The 19972-nt window shown below is 55.2% G+C and overlaps 1 protein-coding gene across 1 annotated transcript in view; it reads left to right on the top strand.

The window, feature by feature from the left end:
* The first annotated feature begins 792 nt into the window (after positions 1–792).
* The window catches only part of PALD1 (phosphatase domain containing, paladin 1), a 36698-nt gene continuing 17518 nt past the window's right edge, over positions 793–19972 (top strand). Inside the window, exons 1-17 of the mRNA XM_008594364.1 lie at positions 793–986; positions 3359–3461; positions 4715–4894; positions 6052–6216; positions 6818–6978; positions 7192–7267; positions 8144–8295; positions 8644–8743; positions 8951–9055; positions 10363–10458; positions 10880–11008; positions 11494–11610; positions 11706–11861; positions 12108–12290; positions 13393–13533; positions 13761–13832; positions 17879–18019. Coding sequence (XP_008592586.1) covers positions 802–986; positions 3359–3461; positions 4715–4894; positions 6052–6216; positions 6818–6978; positions 7192–7267; positions 8144–8295; positions 8644–8743; positions 8951–9055; positions 10363–10458; positions 10880–11008; positions 11494–11610; positions 11706–11861; positions 12108–12290; positions 13393–13533; positions 13761–13832; positions 17879–18019 — 2262 coding nt within the window. The 5' untranslated portion in view covers positions 793–801. The remainder of the gene's footprint in view (positions 987–3358; positions 3462–4714; positions 4895–6051; positions 6217–6817; positions 6979–7191; positions 7268–8143; positions 8296–8643; positions 8744–8950; positions 9056–10362; positions 10459–10879; positions 11009–11493; positions 11611–11705; positions 11862–12107; positions 12291–13392; positions 13534–13760; positions 13833–17878; positions 18020–19972) is intronic.

Consider the following 19972-nt stretch of genomic DNA (forward strand, 5'->3'; position numbering starts at 1 on the left):
AAACGATACCCCAGTCCACACAACAGCATTGTGGGCCACTCTGTGCATACATCCTTAAGTATTTCCTTAGGAGAGAGCCCCACGAGAGGGACCGCTGGGTCTGTGAGATGCCCCGCGTTCTCCAGGCGGGGCGGAAGCTTTGCCTGTTGCTGTTGATTCAGATGTGGATCTTGAGCTCAGTGGTTTGGTGTTTTCTTAGAACCCTGGGTCTGCTGAGAACTCACTTAGTCCGAATTTCCCTGGCCTTATTTTATGAAATTCATGCTTAGAATATCCTCCTGCATCCCGTTCCCATCCAAATCTTTCAGATCCAAACCCAGCTTCGCTCTTAGCCTCTCTCTTCCCCTGGCTCTTCCCTCCTGGTGACGGTAACATCGCCCACTTCTCTCAGCCTGGAAGGCCTGGCTTCTGTCTACCTCCTGAACCAGTCACTTAGAACCCTAGGCCCTGACTTGCTGTGCGTGGTTAACCCCTTCCTAACTGTCTTGTTTTCACCAGAGGAGTGTGCCTTCTAAGGGATCCAGGCTGCGTTTTCCTGTCTTTCTCTGTCCATAACTCCCCCCAAAGCATCAGCAAAGGGCCAGGCACGTGGTAGGCACTCAGTGAGCATGTGGTTTTCTGAGCTCCAGAGCGGAGGTGCCTGCCCGCCTCTCTCTCCTGCAGCACTGTGAGCTGCCTGTCTGTGTGGTGACGGGTGAGGGGTGGGCTGGGTCCCTTCCTGCTGGGACTTTTCCCACCCTCGTCCTTCACTGCAGGCCCTCTCACCACACAGGTCTTGGGTCGTGAGGCTGCCGGCAGACTATGGGGACAACGGCCAGCACAGCCCAGCAGACGGTCTCCGCAGGCGCCCCCTTCGAGGGCCTCCAGGGTGGCAGCACGATGGATGGTCGGCACTCACTCAGTGTCCACTCCTTCCATACCACAAGCTTACACAACAGCAAGGCCAAGTCCATCATCCCCAACAAGGTGGCCCCTGTAGTGATCACGTGAGTGGTGGGGGGTTGGGACCATGTTCCTGGAAGACATGGCCTGGGGGGACCTGTCTGAAGTTGCAGTGGCGTACAGTACTTAATGCTTACAAACTGCTTTCAGTTTCATAGGCCCAGATAGGTTAAGCAGTTTGTCTGGAGTCACACAGGAAGTGGGTGACAGAGCTGGGTTGCTATTGTGGGTCTCTGAGCCCACGTTATTTACCATGTCCACGGTGCCACAGAGCGTGGAGGAGGAGTGGCTGGAGGGAAACCCTTTGAAAATAATTTTTGGCTGAACGTTTGCAAAGGCAGCTTATAAACTTAGATGCATGAAATTAAGATTTTTTTTTTCACAGTCAGGCATTGTGGCTCAAAACAGGTTAACACTGTACTGAAGGGCTTTGGGCTAAAAAAGCTGGAAGCTGCCAATTGACTCTCCTGATTAGGCCCTTCAGGGACATTCCCTGAGGAGGCTGAGGGTTTGTTGTGGCAACGTATTTTGAGAGAGACCTGGACATGCTGTGTGCATCCAGAGGAAAAGTGTCGGGAAGGGGGCCCTGAAGCCCTGTCTCTCCTGTGGGGCTTAATTGAAGGAACGGGTGCTGGGGAGCCTGAGGGCAGGAAGATGGAAGGGACATTGGATCTGCAGCGAGTGAGTCGGGAAGACTCGTACTTTTTGTCGCATCTGCCTGTCATGCTCCCCTGCTTCTGGGCCTTTCAGGACACAGGAAGTAGGACATGATGGACTAAGATTTAAATGTGTTCTACACGTAGAAGTTTGGCAAAGACCTAGCAGATGGGGCCCTCTGTGTAAGGAAAGCTGAGGGTTGGGGACAATAAATTCTGCCTGCTAGCTCTGGAGCCTGACAGGAAAACTGTAATCGTAATAAATCACTGTGCTCATGGTAAAGAGAGGAAAAGAGATGCTATATAAAGGGGACTTGATGTGTAGTCTCTGTACTGACAGATGACAGGTAGGGTTAGAGCTTGAGGGCAGCATTGGAGACACATGTCCTAGGCCTGGTTCATCCTCTCCCTTGCTTTGTGATCTTGGGCACATCCCTTTCCCTCTCTGGGCCTCAGTTTCCTTATCGACCTAAGCAGAAATGACAATCAGAACAGTCGTTGGCCAGCTGTAAAAATCTGGCACAAGGTACCATGCGTACAGCCTAAAGCCAGCTATGACAGTAGCACTCCTTCGGTGGTAGAGTGTTTGAGCTGGAAGGGTCCTTAGACATCATCCAGCAGAGGAGTCGGCAGACTACATCCTGCAGGCCAAAACTGGCCCATCACCTGTTTTTGTAGGTAAAGTTTCATTGGAACACTGCCACTCCTGCTCACTCACAAGTTGTCAGTGGATATAGCACTTCCATGGCATAATTGAATAGTGGCCCACAAAGCCTAAACCATTTACTGTCTGATCCTTTGCAGAAGAGGATTGCCTAGTGCATTTTAGATGAGATGTGAAAACTGATCTAGATATGAAAACTGGATTTCAGGGAGGTAGAGGGATTTGCCCACATCAGGAGCTGGAGTGGGAGCCCAGGTCTGTTGACGCCTCGTGCAGTGCTCCTCTGCCCCACCACTTCCCCCTCCTGCCTTTCCTAAAGGCAGTTCTTCTGTAAAGAGAATCCAGTACCAGATCATAGAGTCAGCACTGTGGCCTTTGTGTCTTGAGTGCATAGTAAGTCTTGCTTGAGTGTTTGGTCCTTCCCCTGGTTTCTCATCTCCAGAAATCTTGGTTTTTACCTGCAGGTTTTGTTTGAGATAGCCCTTGTGTGGAGGGAGAACTATTACTGGTAATAGAGTTATATTAATAAAAGCTATCTGTGCCCCAGGCACTGGGCTAAGCACATACTTTCATTAACACATTTAATTCTCACAAGATAGCAATTCTTGGAAACTGAGATACTTCTCCAAAGCTGTAATTACCTAGTGGTGGAGTTGGGATTCGTGCCGAGGCCACCAGGCTGCAAATCCTGAGTTTTGAACCTCTGCACTGTGCACCTCTGCCATCACTTCTGGATTTTAGCCAGGAAGGAGAGAAGACAACACAGAAGGCACCTTCCTTTTGGGAATGGCCCAGAATTTGCACACAACACTTTTCCTCACACCTCATTGGCCAGGACTTAATCACATGACCACAACTAGCTGCAAGGGAGGCTGAGAAGTGCAGTTTTTGGCTGGGCAGCCCAGTCCCCCATCACAATTTGATGTTCTTTTGCTGAGGAAGAAGGGGAGAGTGGATATTGGGGGCCACGGGCAGTCTCTGCCACAAATTGGTAGCCACATGGCAGGGGTGGGTGGCCCTTCTTTGGGCTCTGCTGAGGTAGGAGGGGACCCTGACTGTGGGGATTGCCTGACATGGCTTCCATCTGCCCCGGCAGGTACAACTGCAAAGAGGAGTTCCAGATCCATGATGAGCTGCTCAAGGCCCACTACACGCTGGGCCGCCTCTCGGACACCACCCCTGAGCACTACTTGGTCCAGGTGAGGTCGGGCCCTGCCTGTCCAGTCTCTCCCTACTTCCTCCTGTCCTCTCGCCTCATAGTTTCTCTCTGTCACCTTTCCCTGCTCTCCCCCACCCCCCGCTTCACTGCTTCACCCCCTACTTTAAAGGCCAGGGCAGCATCACTCTCCCCTCCACCCTCTGGGGTCCTGAACCCACTTCCTCTTGCCCCTGGTTTCCTGGGTCCTGTTCCTCCTTCCCTGTGGAGCCCCCTGCTCTTCTGGTCCCACGTGTCCCCTGCCTGGCCCTAGCCTGCTGGCATTTCCTCCCTCGGGGCACCAGGAGGAGCAGAGAGGCGTGCCTGATGGCCCTGGGGACCGCAGCTTCTGCTGCCCCAGGCTGGGAGTCGCCGTCTTGCTCCGTCACAAACCTTCAGAACTTCTCTGGCTTCATCTATCTGCTTTAGTCCCAGAGCCTAGAACAGTGTTTGGAAGCAATGTAAGTGCCAAATAGATATTCAATGAATGAATGACTGATTATCCGTGATGATTAAACTGTGTTTGTTGGAAGTGGAGCTGGGAATTTCTGGCTCGTCTAGGAGAGTGCTGGTCCCCCTTCCTATCTGTCAGGCAGCATGGATGTCAGGTCTGCTGGAGGCAGGGGGATGGATGAGATGACTTCAGGGTTCCTTTCCGCGCAGCAGTGAACTCTTCTGGTTCCCTCTGTTCTCACCTGATCGGCTGGACAGTGTTTTCCTCTTTTCTCTGTAATCATTGCATCCATTCGCCCCAGTCTGGGGAGGGGAAAGACCCGCCCATTGTCAGAATTGGCAGGGCCCTAAGGAGGGGTAAGACAGTTGCCCTCTGGTTGATTCCTGGTGTCTCAGCTGTGACTCCCTGCTCAGGCCGCTTCTCCGTGCACTCCACCTGGGGCGAGAAATGTTTGCCTTCCTTTGGGGGAGCTGCGGGCCCTACCCTAGAGCTGGCTCTGCTCCTGGGTGCTTCCTTCAGGGCCTGGCTCAGATGCCTCCTCCTCCATGAGGCCGTCTCTGCTTCCCCCTAAGAAGAGTTGTCTTGTCTTTTAAACCCACACTTCATGACACTCTTTCCCAGATCACTGATGGTCACGTGTTTTTTCTGTTTTTTCCATGAGCCTGCAGGCAACTGGGGGGCAGGAGCATGTCCCTCTCCCCGCTGTTTCCCCACTCCTTGTCCCCTGGAGCCCAGGACAGAGCCCCACCTGTAGAAGATGCCCCTGAGTCATCCGACTGACCCCTGTGGCTCTCTCCTGCCAGGGCCGCTACTTCCTGGTGCGGGATGTTACTGAGAAGATGGATGTGTTGGGCACTGTGGGGAGCTGTGGGGCCCCCAACTTCCGGCAAGCGCGGGGTGGGCTCACCGTGTTCGGCATGGGACAGCCAAGTCTCCTGGGGTTCAGGCGGGTCCTCCAGAAACTCCAGAAGGACAGATATAGGGTAAGCATGCTGCTTCCCAGAGAGAGGCTAACTCCCCACATAGGGAAAGGGGCTCCCGGGAGGGGCAACTTCAGAGGCTCCAGAAAGGTCTGGATGCATGCTGGAGAGGGCGGGTGTAGCCTTGACTGCCAGGAGGTCATTGTGGTTTCCTTGGTCGGGAAATTCTGGTTAACGTTTATTGCATTGTCCTGTGTGGACATGGGAACCTGTGGTCAGAAGCCCCTTATATCCCCCACTTTGAGAGCCTTGGAAGGAGCGAGGGGGGTGACGAAGTGACAAGAGGGGCCAGTTTATAACTTGAGAGCCTGCCAAATAATGATCACAGCCAACACTTACATGTTCATGTCAAGGAGGGAGGATCAGTTTGTCTCCCATTCTACAGAGGAGGAAACTAAGGCCCAGGGAGGATTAAGTGACCCTCTCAAGGTCGTGATACCCAAAACCAGGCAGCTGGACTCCAAGTGCCTGCTTTCACGACTCCCCTCCCCTGCCTGATGTCGAGGCAGGGTTTTGTGTGTCTCCAGGACAGAGTGTGCTGTGATTACAGGCTCCTTGGGGGCAGCTCGTGTCTGGATTGACCTGGGGTTAAGGCGGAGAGGCCCTGAGTGAGCCAGAATGGGTTGGGGTGCTGGCTTGATTATAAGTTCCTCGAGGCGGGCTCTGCCCACATTGCTCGCCCTGACCGTGGGGTGCTCAGTGAATGAGTGACTGCCTGGGGTGGGGTGGCGGGACATTCATCTCTCCAGCTGACATTTATCAAACACCTGATTTATGCGCGGCTCCATGCTAGGAACTGTGGGCTCCTGAAAATGACCCGGACATGATTCTGTCTGCGAGGAACTTGTAGGATATCGGGGGAAAAGATGCGCTCGTTGATAATGTTAATACAAAGCAGGAATTAACGCCAGGAGACTCAGATAAAGGACTCTTGGTCCTGAGAGGAGGGAAGGGTTATTGCTGACTGGGAGGGTGAAGAGGAGGTGGCATTTGGACCGAGCTTTGCTTCTTGGGTAGAACTCAGGTTGCAAGGACCAGGTGGGGTGCTGGGCCCTTGAGGAGGAAGGGATGCCTGGGCAAAGGCCTGGAAGTGGGGCGGTGGAGCAGGTGTCCGAGCTGGACAGTGGTGAGGCCTTTCCTCTGCCTCGGGCTCCTGGCAGGAGTGCCTCCTCTTCTGTGTGAGGGAGGAGCCTGTGCTGTTCCTGCGTGCCGATGAGGACTTCGTGCCCTACACACCTCGAGACAAGCAGAACCTTCACAAGAACCTGCAGGGCCTTGGACCCGGCGTCCAGGCAGAGAGCTTGGAGCTGGCCATCCGGAGAGAGGTGAGGGCTAGTGGTGTGGGTGGGATCCCTCCTCCCTGGCAGGCCCCGGGCAGCTAAGCCGAGACTGAGACCCCAGCTCACAGCCCAGCATTGCAGACACACTCCCTGGGGCCGGCTCGTCTGGCTTCCTGGGCCCACACTCCCCCACTTGGTGCCCTGCTTGGGCGAGTGGCTGGCTGCAAGGCTGGTTCATGGGCAGCAAGAGGAAGGACTTCCTACTCCCGGGTCTCTGTCTCTGCCCCTTTCTCACCCTGCTTTTCTCTTCAATGCTTCACATCCTTATTTAGAAAGGGGTCTGGTGGAGTCAAAAGAGTGCTAGACTAGGAGCCCCAAGACTGAGTCAGCCCCTCATGTGCTGTGAGGACGTGGGTGAGTCTCCCTCTGGGCCTCTGTTGGTCTCTTTTTGAGGTTCTGCCGCCTCCTCTCCCACAACGTGGAGGTATGTCAGAGAGGTGTGTAAATAGTGTGGTGGTCACAGTGGCCCTCTTGGAGGAAAAGAAGCCTGTCTGTGGCCTGGTTACTCCAGAGCTCAGCCACTGAGGTGGCCAGGGAGGAACGTGAAGGTTGGGCTGTGGCCCTCTGACTTCCACACCTCCCTTAGATCCATGACTTTGCCCAGCTGAGTGAGAATACGTACCACGTGTACCACAGCACCGAGGACCTGCAGGGCGAGCCCCACGCCATGGCCATCAGGGGCGAGGGCGACGTGCATGTGACTGAGGAGGTGTACAGGCGGCCCCTCTTCCTGCAGCCCACCTACAGGTACCACAGGCGGTCCTCCTGCCCCAGCCGTTGGGTGCCCTCTGGACCCGCTCTCTCCTGTGGCCTCAACTGCACTGTCTACAGGTTGGGACGAGTTCTCTACAACCATCTCTCCCAACAGGGGTGGCATTTCCAAACCATGCTTGGGAATTTGGGATGGGGGATGCCCAGGGTGGGTGGCCTGCCTGATGGGCTGCTCCCCTCACCTGGCAGGTACCACCGCTTGCCCCTGCCTGAGCAAGGGGCTCCCCTTGAAGCCCAGTTTGATGCCTTTATTAGTGTCCTCCGGGTAAGTCGGGGGAAGGGGGAGGTGGGGGTGGGAGCAGGGCGTGGGGCGGGAGTCTCAAGAGTCGGTTTCCAGGGAGATGCCCAGGTGGGCGTGGCCTCTAGCTGTCCTCAGAGGAGGACCTTATTCTGTGTTGTTGAGTTGTTGGGGGATGCGTGTGTATGGTGGATCTGTGTCTGTGCATGTGTCTCTGTGTCTCCGTCTCTTTGTGTGTGTGTCTGTCTCTGTGGGGTGTGGATGTACATGTCTGTGTGTCTGTCTGTGTGGGGATACATGTGTCTGTGTACATGTGTCTGTGTCTCTGTGTGTGCATCTTTCTGTGTGCGTGTGTGTGCACATATCAGCGTGTAGGGTGCATTTGCACATTCTCTAACGACAGAGTCTGGCACTGACCGCTGGAGGACTGCATTCTGGCTGTGACTTGGCTGCTAGCTTGCTGTGTGGTCTTGGACAGGTCACCTCACCCCACTAGACCTCAAGTTCCTCATTTCTTTAGTGGAGCCAACGATGCTTACCCTATACACTCCTCAGCCTGTTTCCTGAGTACTGGGGTGTTTCTGTCCCCACCCCCTTCAGGATATTACCTTATTTAATTTGTGGCCCTCTCTGAGTAGCTGTCACTTCCAGAGCCTGGTCATGCGTCAGCTGACTGAGCTCCTCCTGGGCCTGGGAAGGGGCAGGGCCTGTGCTGTGCCCCTGGGGTGGGTGGAGCAGACGGCTGTGGGCATGGCAAAAGAGGCCAAGCCACTTGTCCAACCCCACCTTGCCAGACTGTAGGGCAGGGATGGGCTGGTGTCATGAGCTCCCTTCCCTAACTTGGTCCTCAGCCTAGGGGTTTCCAGGTCACACTGTTGCCTGATGTTCATGGTCTTTCCCCAGGAGACCCCCAGCCTGCTGCTGCTCCGTGACACCCACGGCCCTCCCCCTGCCCTCCTCTTCAGCTGCCAGACGGGCGTGGGCAGGACCAACCTGGGCATGGTCCTGGGCACCCTCATCTTGTTCCACCACAGTGGGACCACTTCCCAGCCACAGTGAGTGGCTTGGACCCCATGTGCCCAGGGGCTGTGGGGATGGGAGAGGAGGGGGCGGGGCTGCCCTGGGATGATGGGGGATGTCCAGGAGACAGAGCTGGAAACTGGACCTCTGGGATTCATTTCCTGGTTTGCCATGGACTTGCTGGGTGACCTGGAGAAAGTCACTTGACCTTTCTGGGCTCAGTTTCTCTAGTGGGGAAAGCCCCTTGCTTCCCCCAGTGTGATTCAGAAGGAGCCTGTTGTCTGATGCTTCCTAGCAGCGGTATGAACGGGAGAGAGTGGGCAGTGTAGCCGTCCCAGCGACCTTGGGGGCCTGACTGTGTTGCTGACCCCTTGCCTTGTCAGGGCCACCCCCCTGCAGGCCAAGCCCCCGCCCATGGAGCAGTTCCAGGTGATCCAGAGCTTTCTCCGCATGGTGCCCCAGGGAAGGAAGATGGTAGAGGAGGTGAGTGGGGGCTGGGCAAGGAGCTGGGGGCAGGGGCAGAAGAGGGGACGGTCCCTCCTCTCACTGGGGGTGTCTCTTCCTCCCCGATGCCCTGCCCCTTCTCTCTGCCAACCCACTCTCTCCCGTTCTCTCTTCCCTTTGCTCTCCTGCTGTCTTTCCTTGACCCTGCTCCTGTCACCCTCTTCCCTGCACTGGTCCCCACACCAGGTGGACAGAGCCATCGCCGCCTGTGCAGACCTGCACGACCTGAAGGAAGTGGTCTTGGAAAACCAGAGGAAGCTGGAAGGCCTGCGGCCAGAGAGCCCAGCCCAGGTGAGGCTCGGATGGACGGCGCAGGAGCCTCTGCTATGCGAGCCCCGCAGCCTGCTTTTGCTGGGTCTCTTGGCTGGCTTATTTCAGGCCGACTTTTCCTGACTGCCGCTTCTGCCACGAGAAGAGCAGTTTTCAGAGGAAGGGGGATGGGGGTGCTCGGCCTGCAGGAAGGACTAGGAAGAGGGAAGTTTACTTTCCCTGATCAGGTTCCCCAGCTGCAGATAAACAGGATGGAGGAAGGGGCTGCTGGCTGCGCTGCTGGGGCTCTGGGTTCAGAGACTTCCCAGACCACGCATGGCTCCCCTGCAAGGAAACCTCCTGGTGTTTCTTCGGGAAGACCAGGTTTGGTTGAGTCTGCTGCTTCACAAAGAGTGATGGGCTGTGGGCTCTGTCAGCTGTCCCTGTCCCATGCTCTAGGGACAGGAGGAGGGCTGACAGTATTTGCACACAGTGTGTGGACAGATCTAAAGCCTGCAGAGCCTTTTTCTTCTTTAACACTTTTAAAAAATATCTCTTAAAAGTAATATTCTATGACCGAAAATTAGCAAAGAAAGGGAAAAATCACCCAGAATCCCAGCACAGCTGTTGTGAGCATTTTGGGCTGGTTTCCTTCGTTTTTTATGTTTATGATTCTCTCGTGGAGGTTGCTGCCGCACATGGTTTGCATCCTGCTTGTTTCATTTGACTTTATGGTGTCAGCCTTTCCCGCGTTGATACTGGTTTTTAATGTCGGTGTGACTTAAACCTGTGGCGCGGTCAGCCATCACTGGCCTGATAAGTGGAGTCAGGAGACTTGTGGGACCCAGCTCTCCTTGCCATCAGCTGTGTGACTTTGAGGAGGTCTCTTCATTTCTCTGAACCTCTGCTTACCCTCTGTAAGTTAGGTGTGATAATAATGCTCCCCTGAGCACCATCGTGAAGGTCTTTTTTGTTTTCATGTGTGGAGATTCCAGTTCTTAAGGGAGGGCCTCTGGCTCAGGGACAGGGTGTTCAGATTCTTGCTTCAGCATGGACGGTGTGTGGCCCTGACATGCGTGTCGCTAGGACGTAGCGAGGGAGCCCCCCTGTCTGCAGGCTGGGAGCCTGCACGGGGAGGCAGTCCCCGCACCGAGCACTGTTGTGGCGGGTGTGGTCACCAGCCGCTCTCCCTGTGCCGTGGATTAATCTCAGCAAACGGGATAGGGTTAGGCGCTTGGAAGAACTTCCAGCCTGGCAGAACTGTGTCGGGAAGGGCGGGGAAGACTGTCTGCTGGGGAGTTCCGAGGCTCCATGAGGACAGGTGGCTTCCCTCCCGGCCCCTCCTGCAGGGACGAAACAGCCCGAACAGTGTCTGGCAGAGGGCGCTGCGGAGCCTGGAGCGATACTTCTACCTGATCCTGTTTAACTACTATCTCCATGAGCAGGTGGGGCCGGGGAGGAACAGACCCACACCCCCTCCTCCTGGGGCTCTTCCAGCCCTCCCCCCATGGTGACTGGCTTGCTCACCAGGGAACCCCTGGAGCTGGGGAGGAGGGTGGGGACATGTGTGTGGTCCCAGAGGAAGGCAGTGTGGGCAAATTGGGGGAGATAAGGAGAGACCCAGACAGAGGGGTGGTCCCCGAGCAGGCTGGGTACAGGGAAGCCCTGCCACTTTCCTCCCCTGGCCCCTGTCTCTGTACCCTTAGCGAGGGCAACAAACGTCCTAGTCTTCTCTTACCCACCCCCTTGTCCCTGCCTTGGGCCATGCTGGATTTCTCTTGGGCTCCCCCCACCATGGGGTGCACAGGGAGAGTTCAGGATGGCCCCATGCCCCTGAACGCTGTCTCTCTCTGCCTCGGGCTGCAGTACCCGCTGGCCTTTGCCCTCAGTTTCAGCCGCTGGCTGTGTGCCCACCCCGAGCTGTACCGCCTGCCCGTGACACTGAGCCCAGTGGGGCCCATGGCTCCTGGGGACCTCATCAGCAGGGGCTCCCTGGTGAGTGTGACTGGCTGTCTGGGAAGTGGGAATGGGGTGAACTGGTCCCCTGAACACTTGATTCCTGTGGGGTGGGGTTAAGCATTGCCCTCACAGGATGCAAAAGGGGACAGGCTGTGGGGGTGTGGGATTCTCTTGCAAGAAGAATGGGGTCGTTCTCAAGCCCCGAGAAGCATTCGCAGCTTGGACTGCTGTTCTGGTGCCTCCTCCTCAGTCTTAAACCCAAGAGCTCTGGGCAGGGTGTCAGGAGACCTGGGTTCTGTTGTCTTTGCCCCCAGCCTCTCATCTTTGAGCCTCAGCGTCCTCATCCGGGCGCCGTCCCTCCTATCCTCACCAGGGCGTGATGAAGCTCCGAGTGTGCGAAAGTGTTTGTAAACTGTATAGTGCTGGTTCTATCTTCCTCTGCCCACCGCAGGCTGGGCTCTGGACCTTTCTGTGGCTGCAGCTGGCTGCTGTCGGTCCCAGGCTCGGTGCTCTGCCCACAGGGGGCAGATGACCTCGTCTCTCCGGATGCGCTCAGCACCCTCAGAGAGATGGACGTGGCCAACTTTCGGCGGGTGCCCCGCATGCCCATCTACGGCACAGCCCAGCCCAGTGCCAAGGTGACGCTCCTTGGGGACAGGGTCCACTCATGGGTGGTGTGGGGCAGGGGAGTGGAGGGTTGAGCCCTTTCACTGATGGCCCTCCCACCGCCCAGGCCCTGGGCAGCATCCTGGCCTACCTGACCGACGCCAAGAGGAAGCTGCGGCAGGTCGTGTGGGTCAACCTGAGGGAGGAGGCAGTGCTGGAGTGTGATGGGCACACCCACAGCCTACACTTGCCTGGGCCCCCCACGGCCCCCGACCAGCTGGAGGTGAGGCCTCCTGCCCTGTGCACACCCTTGCCTGGAGGGTCTTCAAAAGGCCCTATGCTCCTGCTGTACAGTTGGAGAAACTGAGGCCCCACGGGGGCAGTTTCAGAGTGGCTGATGTGGGATTCCCGCTCCAGTGCTCTGGCCACCTTCCTGGCCCCGGGGGTGGTTATGACCCCTGAGGCTTGGGGTCAGGGCTGGCCTGGAGGCTGCTGCAGTGGCCTGTGCCCTCTGTCCACCGTTCCCCAGACCCTGGAGGCCCAGCTGAAGGCCCACCTGAGCGTGCCTGCCCTGGGTGCAGAGGGCCCCCCAACCCGCAGGTTCCAGACATGCCTCACCATGCAGGAGGTCTTCAGCCAGCACCGCGCTGCCTGCCCTGGCCTCACCTACCACCGCATCCCTGTGCCAGACTTCTGTGCCCCCCGCGAGGAGGTGAGGGGCCCGGGCAGGTGGTGGGACAGGAGGCCTTCCCGGCCTCCCCTATGGCCTGGGCTCAGGGAGGAGGAAACCACCCCAACTTCCCTGCGGGGCCAGAGGATCTTCTCATGAGGTTTTCAGATTCAGGCCAGGTGGTTTATTCACATCCCTTCCAGGCTTTGTGTGTGTATGTGTGTGTGTACGTACCTGTGTGTATTACATGTTGTAGGGGTGTATGTGCATGCATTATGCTGTAGGTGTGTATTGGGGGTGGGCATATCCACGGTGTTTGAGTGTGTGTGTGTCTTTGTTGGGGGAGTGTGTATGTGTGTGTGGTGCATGCATTTTTCTAGAGATTGTGGTGTCTGTCTTCTCTGTATTGGGGGATGTGTGTGGAGAGTGCATCTTTAGGGGACTTGTGTGGTGTGTGGTGTGTGTGGGGTTTGTGGAGGAGGATGTTATGCAGTGCTTGTGTGTGACTCAGTGTTTTTGCATGTAGATCTTTGTGGATGTGTTTGTAGTTTGTGTGTCAGAGGTATGTGGGTACATCTGTGTGGTGTGGTACCTGTCATGTACTGTCCGTGGGTCACTGTTCCTGTGTGGAACTTGGCTGTGGCAGTGGTGACTGGGGCTTGCATTTCCCACTGGAGCCCTCTGCTGGCCTCACCTTACCCTGCGGGTCTCATTCCCTGCAGTCTGGTGCCCCCTGGTGACCATCCAGGGTCAGGCCCCTGCCCTGTGCTGGGACCTGGGCTGGGTCCAGCTCAGTGGGTGCAGGGCCAGGGGGTCCATGTGCAGTCCAGGGGCGCAGTACACAGGAGTGACATGCACACGTGCATACCCTGCCTGTTGGGGGTGCAGCTTGGGCCTCAGGTGGGTGCTGTGTCCCAGGTGCCTGGGGTGAGGGTGGTTATGACGGTACTAAGGGGTGTGGCTGTTGACACACATGTGGTCTAATGCATACCCCAGTACATTGCATTATGTGTGCAAGGTTGTGAGCCTGACATAGTTTCTAGCATAAGGACAGCTGCTGGGGCTGCCATTTGGAGAGGGCTACACTGGGAGTCTGTGCAGCCAAGAGGTACCCACTGGCTCAGACCTCATTCTCCCTGTGCAGGACTTTGACCGGCTGCTGGAGGCCCTGCGGGCTGCCCTTGCCAGGGACCCAGGCACTGGCTTTGTGTTCAGCTGCCTCAGTGGCCAGGGCCGGACCACGACTGCGATGGTGGTGGCTGTGTTGTCCTTCTGGCATATCCAAGTATGTGTGGCCTGCTGTGTGAGGACAAGGTCTTGCCTAGGCAGGGGTGGGCACTTGGGCCCTGGTACTCTGGCCTCAGCAAGAGGGTGGCGGGGGCAGAGATAGTTCCTGGTTTGCTGCCAGAGCCCCCTCCCATCAGTCCTGGGCAGAACCCTGGCCAGGGGCTCCTGGCGTGGGGAGGGCGTGGCCTGGGTAGGTGCTCCTGTCCAGCAGCTGTCCTCCCTCAGGGCTTCCCCGAGGTGGTTGAGGAGGAGCTTGTGAGCGTGCCTGATGCCAAGTTCACTAAGGGCGAGTTCCAGGTGAGCACACCCCATGGGAGTACCTGGGGGGCACCCCGGGGTGGAGGAGGGGTCCTGCTGTCAGGTCTGAGGGGTCCGCAAAGCTCCTCACAGTGCTGTCACCTCTTCCTCCTCATCATGTCGGTGCTTCCCTCTTCCCATGTCACAGATAAACAAACCAAGGCAGGAGACAGTTTGGCTCTGGGCCCTGGCAGATAGCCATCGGATGGGCAATCTGGACCCTTCTCCTGCCTGGCCCTGTTGCTGGGCTGCTGTGTACCCTGGGGGAGGTCACTGGCCACCGTCTTGTCTGGATACTGTTGATGAACTGGGACCCAGCTGTGGTTGGTGACCTTGGTGCAGGGCACCTGCTTGCTCTGTCCTACATGGTCCCCTGTTTCAGTTCAGGGCACTGGATAGACAGCCACTAGCATTCAAGATCCAGTCGTCCATGTGTCATGCACCTGCAGTGCCGCGTGTCACCTCCTTAGACACCCTAAGAGTAGGTGGCAGTGTCTTCTCAGAAGGGGGTCGTCGGCTTCAAAGTCGGCTCCTGCCTACCTGGCCAGCTGGCCGTGTGCCCCTGCGCTGCGCTCCCTGCAGTCCTGCCACCCTGACCTCCACGCAGGTCCTCAGACTCACCAGGCTCTTCCAGCTGATTCTTTTCTTCTGGCTGATTCTCTGATTCTTTTTCTTTTTTTATTGTGGTGAAATGTACATAACATAAAATTTGGCATTTTAACTATTTTTAAGCGTACAGTTCAATGGCTTTAAGTACATTCACATTGTGGTGTGGCCTTCACCACCGTCCCTCTCTTTCATCTTGAGCGGCAGAAACTCTGTGCCCATTGAGCGGCAGGCACCCCCGTTTCTCCCCTCCCCCAGCCCCACGTAACCACCGTTGCACTTCCTGTCTCTGTGGATTCGATCACTCTAGGTACCTCACGTAAGTGCAATCATAGAGTGTTTGTCTTTGTGACTGGCTTATTTCACTTAGTGTAATGTCCTCAAGGTTCGTCCATGTGGTAGCACGTGTCAGAATTTCCTTCCTTTTTAAGAGCGGATAATATTCCACTATGGACTTTTGTTTATTCTCTTATCCATCTGTGGACACTTGGGCTGCTTCCACCTTTTTTTGTGAATATGGTGCTGTAAACATGGGCGTACAAATATCTGTTTGAGTTCCTGCTTTCCGTTCTTTTGGGTGTATACCCAGGAGTGGCATTGCTGGGTCAAATGGTGATTCTGTTTGCTTTTTTGAGAAGCCTTCATACTGTTTTCCACAGGAGATTCACCATTTTACGTTCCCACCAGCAATGCACAAGGCTTCCAGTTTTCCACATCCTCACCATCACTTGATTCCTGTTTTTTCGATAGTAGCCATGGTGATGGGTGTGAAGGAGAGCCTTGATGTGGTTTTGATTAGCATCTCCTACTGGTTAGTGATCTCGAACATTTTTTTTTTTTTTCCTTTTTGTTTTTTTTCGTGACCGGCAACGGATCGCAACCCTCAGTGTCGCGCCCGTACCAGACCGGGACCGGCAACGGGATCGCAACCCTCGGTGTTGCTCCCGCACCTCGCTCAGCCAGTGAGCGGCCGGTCTGTATGTGGGATCTGAACCCTCGGCGGGAGCACCACCGCGCTCCCAAGTGGCGCACTGTAGCAGTGCGCCACCGGGCCGGCCCTCGAACATCTTTTCATGTGCTGATTGGCCACTTGCATGTCTTCTTTGGAGAAATGTCTATTCAAGCTTTTTGCCCATTTTTGAATTGGATTTTTTTGTTGTTGAGTTTTAGGAGTTCTTTATATATTCTGGATGTTAATTCCTTATAAGATATTAGATTTGCACATAATTTCTCCCATTCTGTGGATTGCCTTTTTACTGTTAGTGTCCCTTGATGTAGAAAAGGTTTTAATTTTGATGAAGTCCAATTTGTCTATTTTTTTTTTCCTTTGTTGCCTGTGTTTTTGGTGTTATATCCAAGAAATCATTGCCAAACCCAATGTCACAAAGCTTTTCCTCTAAAGGAAAATAAATATGTTTTATTCTAAGACTTTTACAGCTTTAGCTCTTACATTTAGGTCTTTGATCCTTTTTGACTTAATTTTTGTGTGTGGTGTAAGGTAAGGGTCCAACTTCATTCTTTTGCATGTGGATATTCAGTTTTCCCAGCACCGTTTGTTGAAGAGACTGTCCTTTCTCCACTGAATGGTCTTGTTCCTGTTGAAAACCATCTCACCCTGTACAGGGTTTATTTACTGGTTGGATTCTTGGTCTTCACGTGAGTCCCTTGTAGACCTGGGTAAGCTTTCAGTTTTTATGCTGAGTGCGAGGGAGTCATGAAGAGATTGAAGCCTGGTTAGTTTTGCAAACAGGATATGCTCAGTTTTGTTCTTTCATAAGACTTCTCTGGCCACCAGGGAGGAGGAGGAGACACAAGCCAGGGGGCTCCTACAGTGGACGTGAGAGGTGATGGAGGTCTGGATCAGGTGCTGGCTATGGAAGGGTGCTGCGAAGACAGATTTGGAGGGAGACCCAACGGGGCATGGTTGGGAGGAGCTGGGGGGGGGAAGATCTGTGCTCTACAGAGTGGCCTTAACAGACCTCAGTTTTTCCAGTGGTAAAGGGGGGCTTATATCAGATGAGTGGTGTCCATGTTGGGTACACCAGAGCTGGGTGTCCCTGCAGTGCCTGGGGGCCGTTGTGAGCTGGGAGGAGGGCCAGGAAGGCCCCCACCTAGGCTTGTACCCCTCTTCATTCGATGAGCCCCACTATGAGACAGGTATCCATTTTATAGATCATAGTTAGATAAAGTTTCGTTCGAAGCAAAGTTTCTACTGCTTAAAAAAGAATCACGTTGGGTTAGCTTAACATTTTATAGGTGTAGGGGGATTGTTTTTATATCCTGTATTACAAAGCATTTACAGTGGCACACTCGTGCAGGTAATATGTCTTGAACATTTAAATTTACTTCTATTCCCGGGCTGGCCCGGTGGCGCACTGGATAAGTGCGCCGCTTGGGAAGCACGGCGGCGCTCCCGCCTGAGGGTTCGGATCCCACATACAGACCGGTTCCCGCTCACTGGCTGAGCGAGGCGCGGGGGCAGCACCGAGGGTTGCGATCCCGTTGCCGGTCCCTGGTCCGGTACGGGGGCAACACTGAGGGTTGCGATCCGTTGCCGGACACGGAAAAAGACAAAAAAAAAAAAAAATTTACTTCTATTCCATATTGTTTAGCAGATATGCTTCCTAAAGAAAAGCACCCTTGACCTTGCAGAACTTGACCTGTCAGAACTGTGTGTGCTCTCTGTAAGCTTTGGTCGAGGTAGTCCACTTTTCCTAATGACTTCGTTGATGTGCTGTGAAAGACTGAGCATTTGAGTGCACCATGTGTGTGATGTTAAATTGTGGGCTTGTGGGGCTTGTGCAGGGCTTGTGTAGCAGCTTGCCCACATTTGAAGATGTTGGTACTTGATATCCTGTTATGGAAAATTTGCCTCTAAATTTTTTTTTTTCCTTTTTGTCTCTTTTTTTACTGACCGGTAACGGAATCGCAACCCTTGGTGTCGCGCCCGTACCGCGCTCAGCCAGTGAGCGGGAACCGGTCTCCACATGGGATCCGAACCCTTGGCGGGAGCGCCGCCACACTCCCAAGCAGTGCACTCTCCAGTGTGCCACCGGGCCGGCCTTTGCCTCTAAATTTTAAGCTGGGAAGTCACCGGAATAACTAAAAAAGAATCTCAATACATGGCTCTTTAGATTTTTCATACTTATACTAAGAATTGTGTACAAATTGAAATGACTGTGTACTGAGCACAGTTCACCCAATAAAATCTCACTTATGAAAGAGAAATGAAATCACCTGGGAGCCCTGGCCTGAGAGATGTCCAGGAACCCCTGTCATTGCTTCCAGCCCAAGGTCCGAGGAGCAGGCAGGGCTCTGTGGTCAGGGCCTGGGCCTGAGGCTCGGTGTGGCCCTTTGGTGTGGGGCGAGCCTGGTGCTGGGACCTGGCCCTCGCCCGCCCTGTTGGCTTTCCATCTGCTCATCCCCCTCTCCGGCCCCAGGTAGTGATGACGGTGGTGCAGCTGCTGCCCAACGGGCACCGCGTGAAGCAGGAGGTGGATGCGGCGCTGGACACAGTCAGTGAGACCATGACCCCCATGCACTACCACCTGCGGGAAATCATCATCTGCACCTACCGCCAGGTGAGCCCTGCCCCCGGCCCAGGTACGCTTCCTGATGTACCTAACCCAGGTTGTAGCTGACATGGGTTCGAAGTGGCTAGAGGTCACATGGGCCCCTCATTAGCTCTTGTCACTTTCCCACCTTCTGGAAGTGAGGCAGTCCCTGAAATGGAAACATTCTCAGCCCCAAGCCACTCCCACCCGCTTCTGGAGTGTGCAGTGGGATGTGTGCAGGGGTGATGTTCAGTGTTAAGCACCTGCTGCCGCCCTGGGACCGGTCGAGGATGTGGCTAGTCAGAACGTACACCCAAGCCCCCTGTGGTGCCAGGTGCTAGCACCTGCTAGTTTCTGGGTTATGAGAGGCCCAGGGGTCCTGGACAGGAGTGGTGAGTGGGTGGAGGCCCTTGGAGTCTTGGGGAGTGGCAGGGAAGCCATTCAGTCTTTTAACAGCTGATGCTGCTATGCCGAGTCCTGCCTGTCAACCCAGGACATGTGTATATCTGTGCAGCCCCGGGACTGGGTCTGGCCCCAAGTGGACTTTTTTGGATCTGTTCAGTTAGAAATTGTTTTTGAATAACTCATTAAATTACAAAATTAAGGTTTCCATAACAGTTCAGATTTCGTATAAAAATCTGGATTTTCAGCTGGTCTAGAAAGAATGGGCTCTCAAGTCTGCTCTGATCCCCAGTGCTGCCTGCTCTGTCACACGCGGCCCTTCCGGCGCAGTCATGTGACCCATGGGCCAGGGTGGGCGTTGGAGTTTGCACCCCGGTTGGTCTCTGTGTGGAGCATGCTGACCTGCCAACTTCTGTCCTTCTCTGGCCCAGAGAATTTGATTGGCTGCCGGGGCAGAGGAGGGGGAAGCCATGAGAGCCAGGTGGGTGGTGGTGACACCCCCATGATGCTGAGGGGGCAGTATGCCAACCTCATGTTCTGCACTGCTGGCCAGCGATTCTCAGGGCAGCCTCTGCCTGTGGCCCCTGCAGAAAAGGGGCCTGCCCCAAGCCAGCCCCATGCCCAGCCTGAAGTTGAGCACACTGTGGTGAAATGACTGAGCAGCCTTTGCTGGTGTCATGGATCAGATCCTAAGTGGGGCAAAGGATGTGTGTCTGGCTGCAGGCGGGGCAGGGCATCTGTGGTCAGACTGCATCCAAGATGGGAGGTCAGTTGGGAGGAGAGTTTGCAGAGATTGAGGCTGCCAGATGTGGGGAGGGAAAGGTGCTTAAGGAGTTTCCAGAAGATGGATTTTGCTGAACTTCACAAGATTTGAGTTCTTGAGCCAGCAGTTAGATTGTATCCTAAGGCTCCTTTTGAGTTACCATTGGGTCCCACTCACAGTGGTCTTGTATGCTGCCACCAGGTGGCAGCAGTGAGCTTAGAGGCTGAGCTCCTCCCACTTTCAGAGGACACTGAGGCTTCCAGCTCTCCCTGCAGCTGGAGGCCCAAGAAGTTGAAAAGGAATGCACAGCCTTGCTTCAAAGCACCATAGGCCTCCCATCCCACGCTGGCCAGGCTCCATCAGAGCCCCCCTCTCTACATCCTGGCTCCTCCCTTGCTCTGAGCTCTGCAGCTCTGGGTGTCCATTATGAGGCACACAGAAGGTAGAGCAGGGAGAATCTCAGGACTGGAGCCGTGGGGAGAGAGAAGAGGTCCAATGGAGATGGTCTTATACAATCCCAATAGAGCGAGAGCCAGGGAAGGCACTTCAGGCGGGAGGGAACGCACAGGCAGAAGCCAAGAGGCTAAGAGGTGCAGAGTGAGTTTAGAGGCAATGAAGGTGGTTCGGTGCCTGCACAGTTCGTCAGAAGCTGTCGGAGATGAGGCTGGATAGGTAAGCTGGCTTGCCTCTGCCAGGAGGGAAGGGTGGTGTGGTTGGAGCATGTTTAGAGGGTGTTGCTCTGGCTGCCCTCCGGTGTAGTGTTTTAATGAGGAGGGAAGAAGCAAAGCAAGTTGAGGACTCTCACCCACTTCCCC

Source organism: Galeopterus variegatus, unplaced genomic scaffold, assembly GCF_000696425.1.
Source record: "Galeopterus variegatus unplaced genomic scaffold, G_variegatus-3.0.2 Scaffold10656, whole genome shotgun sequence".
NCBI lineage: Eukaryota > Metazoa > Chordata > Mammalia > Dermoptera > Cynocephalidae > Galeopterus > Galeopterus variegatus.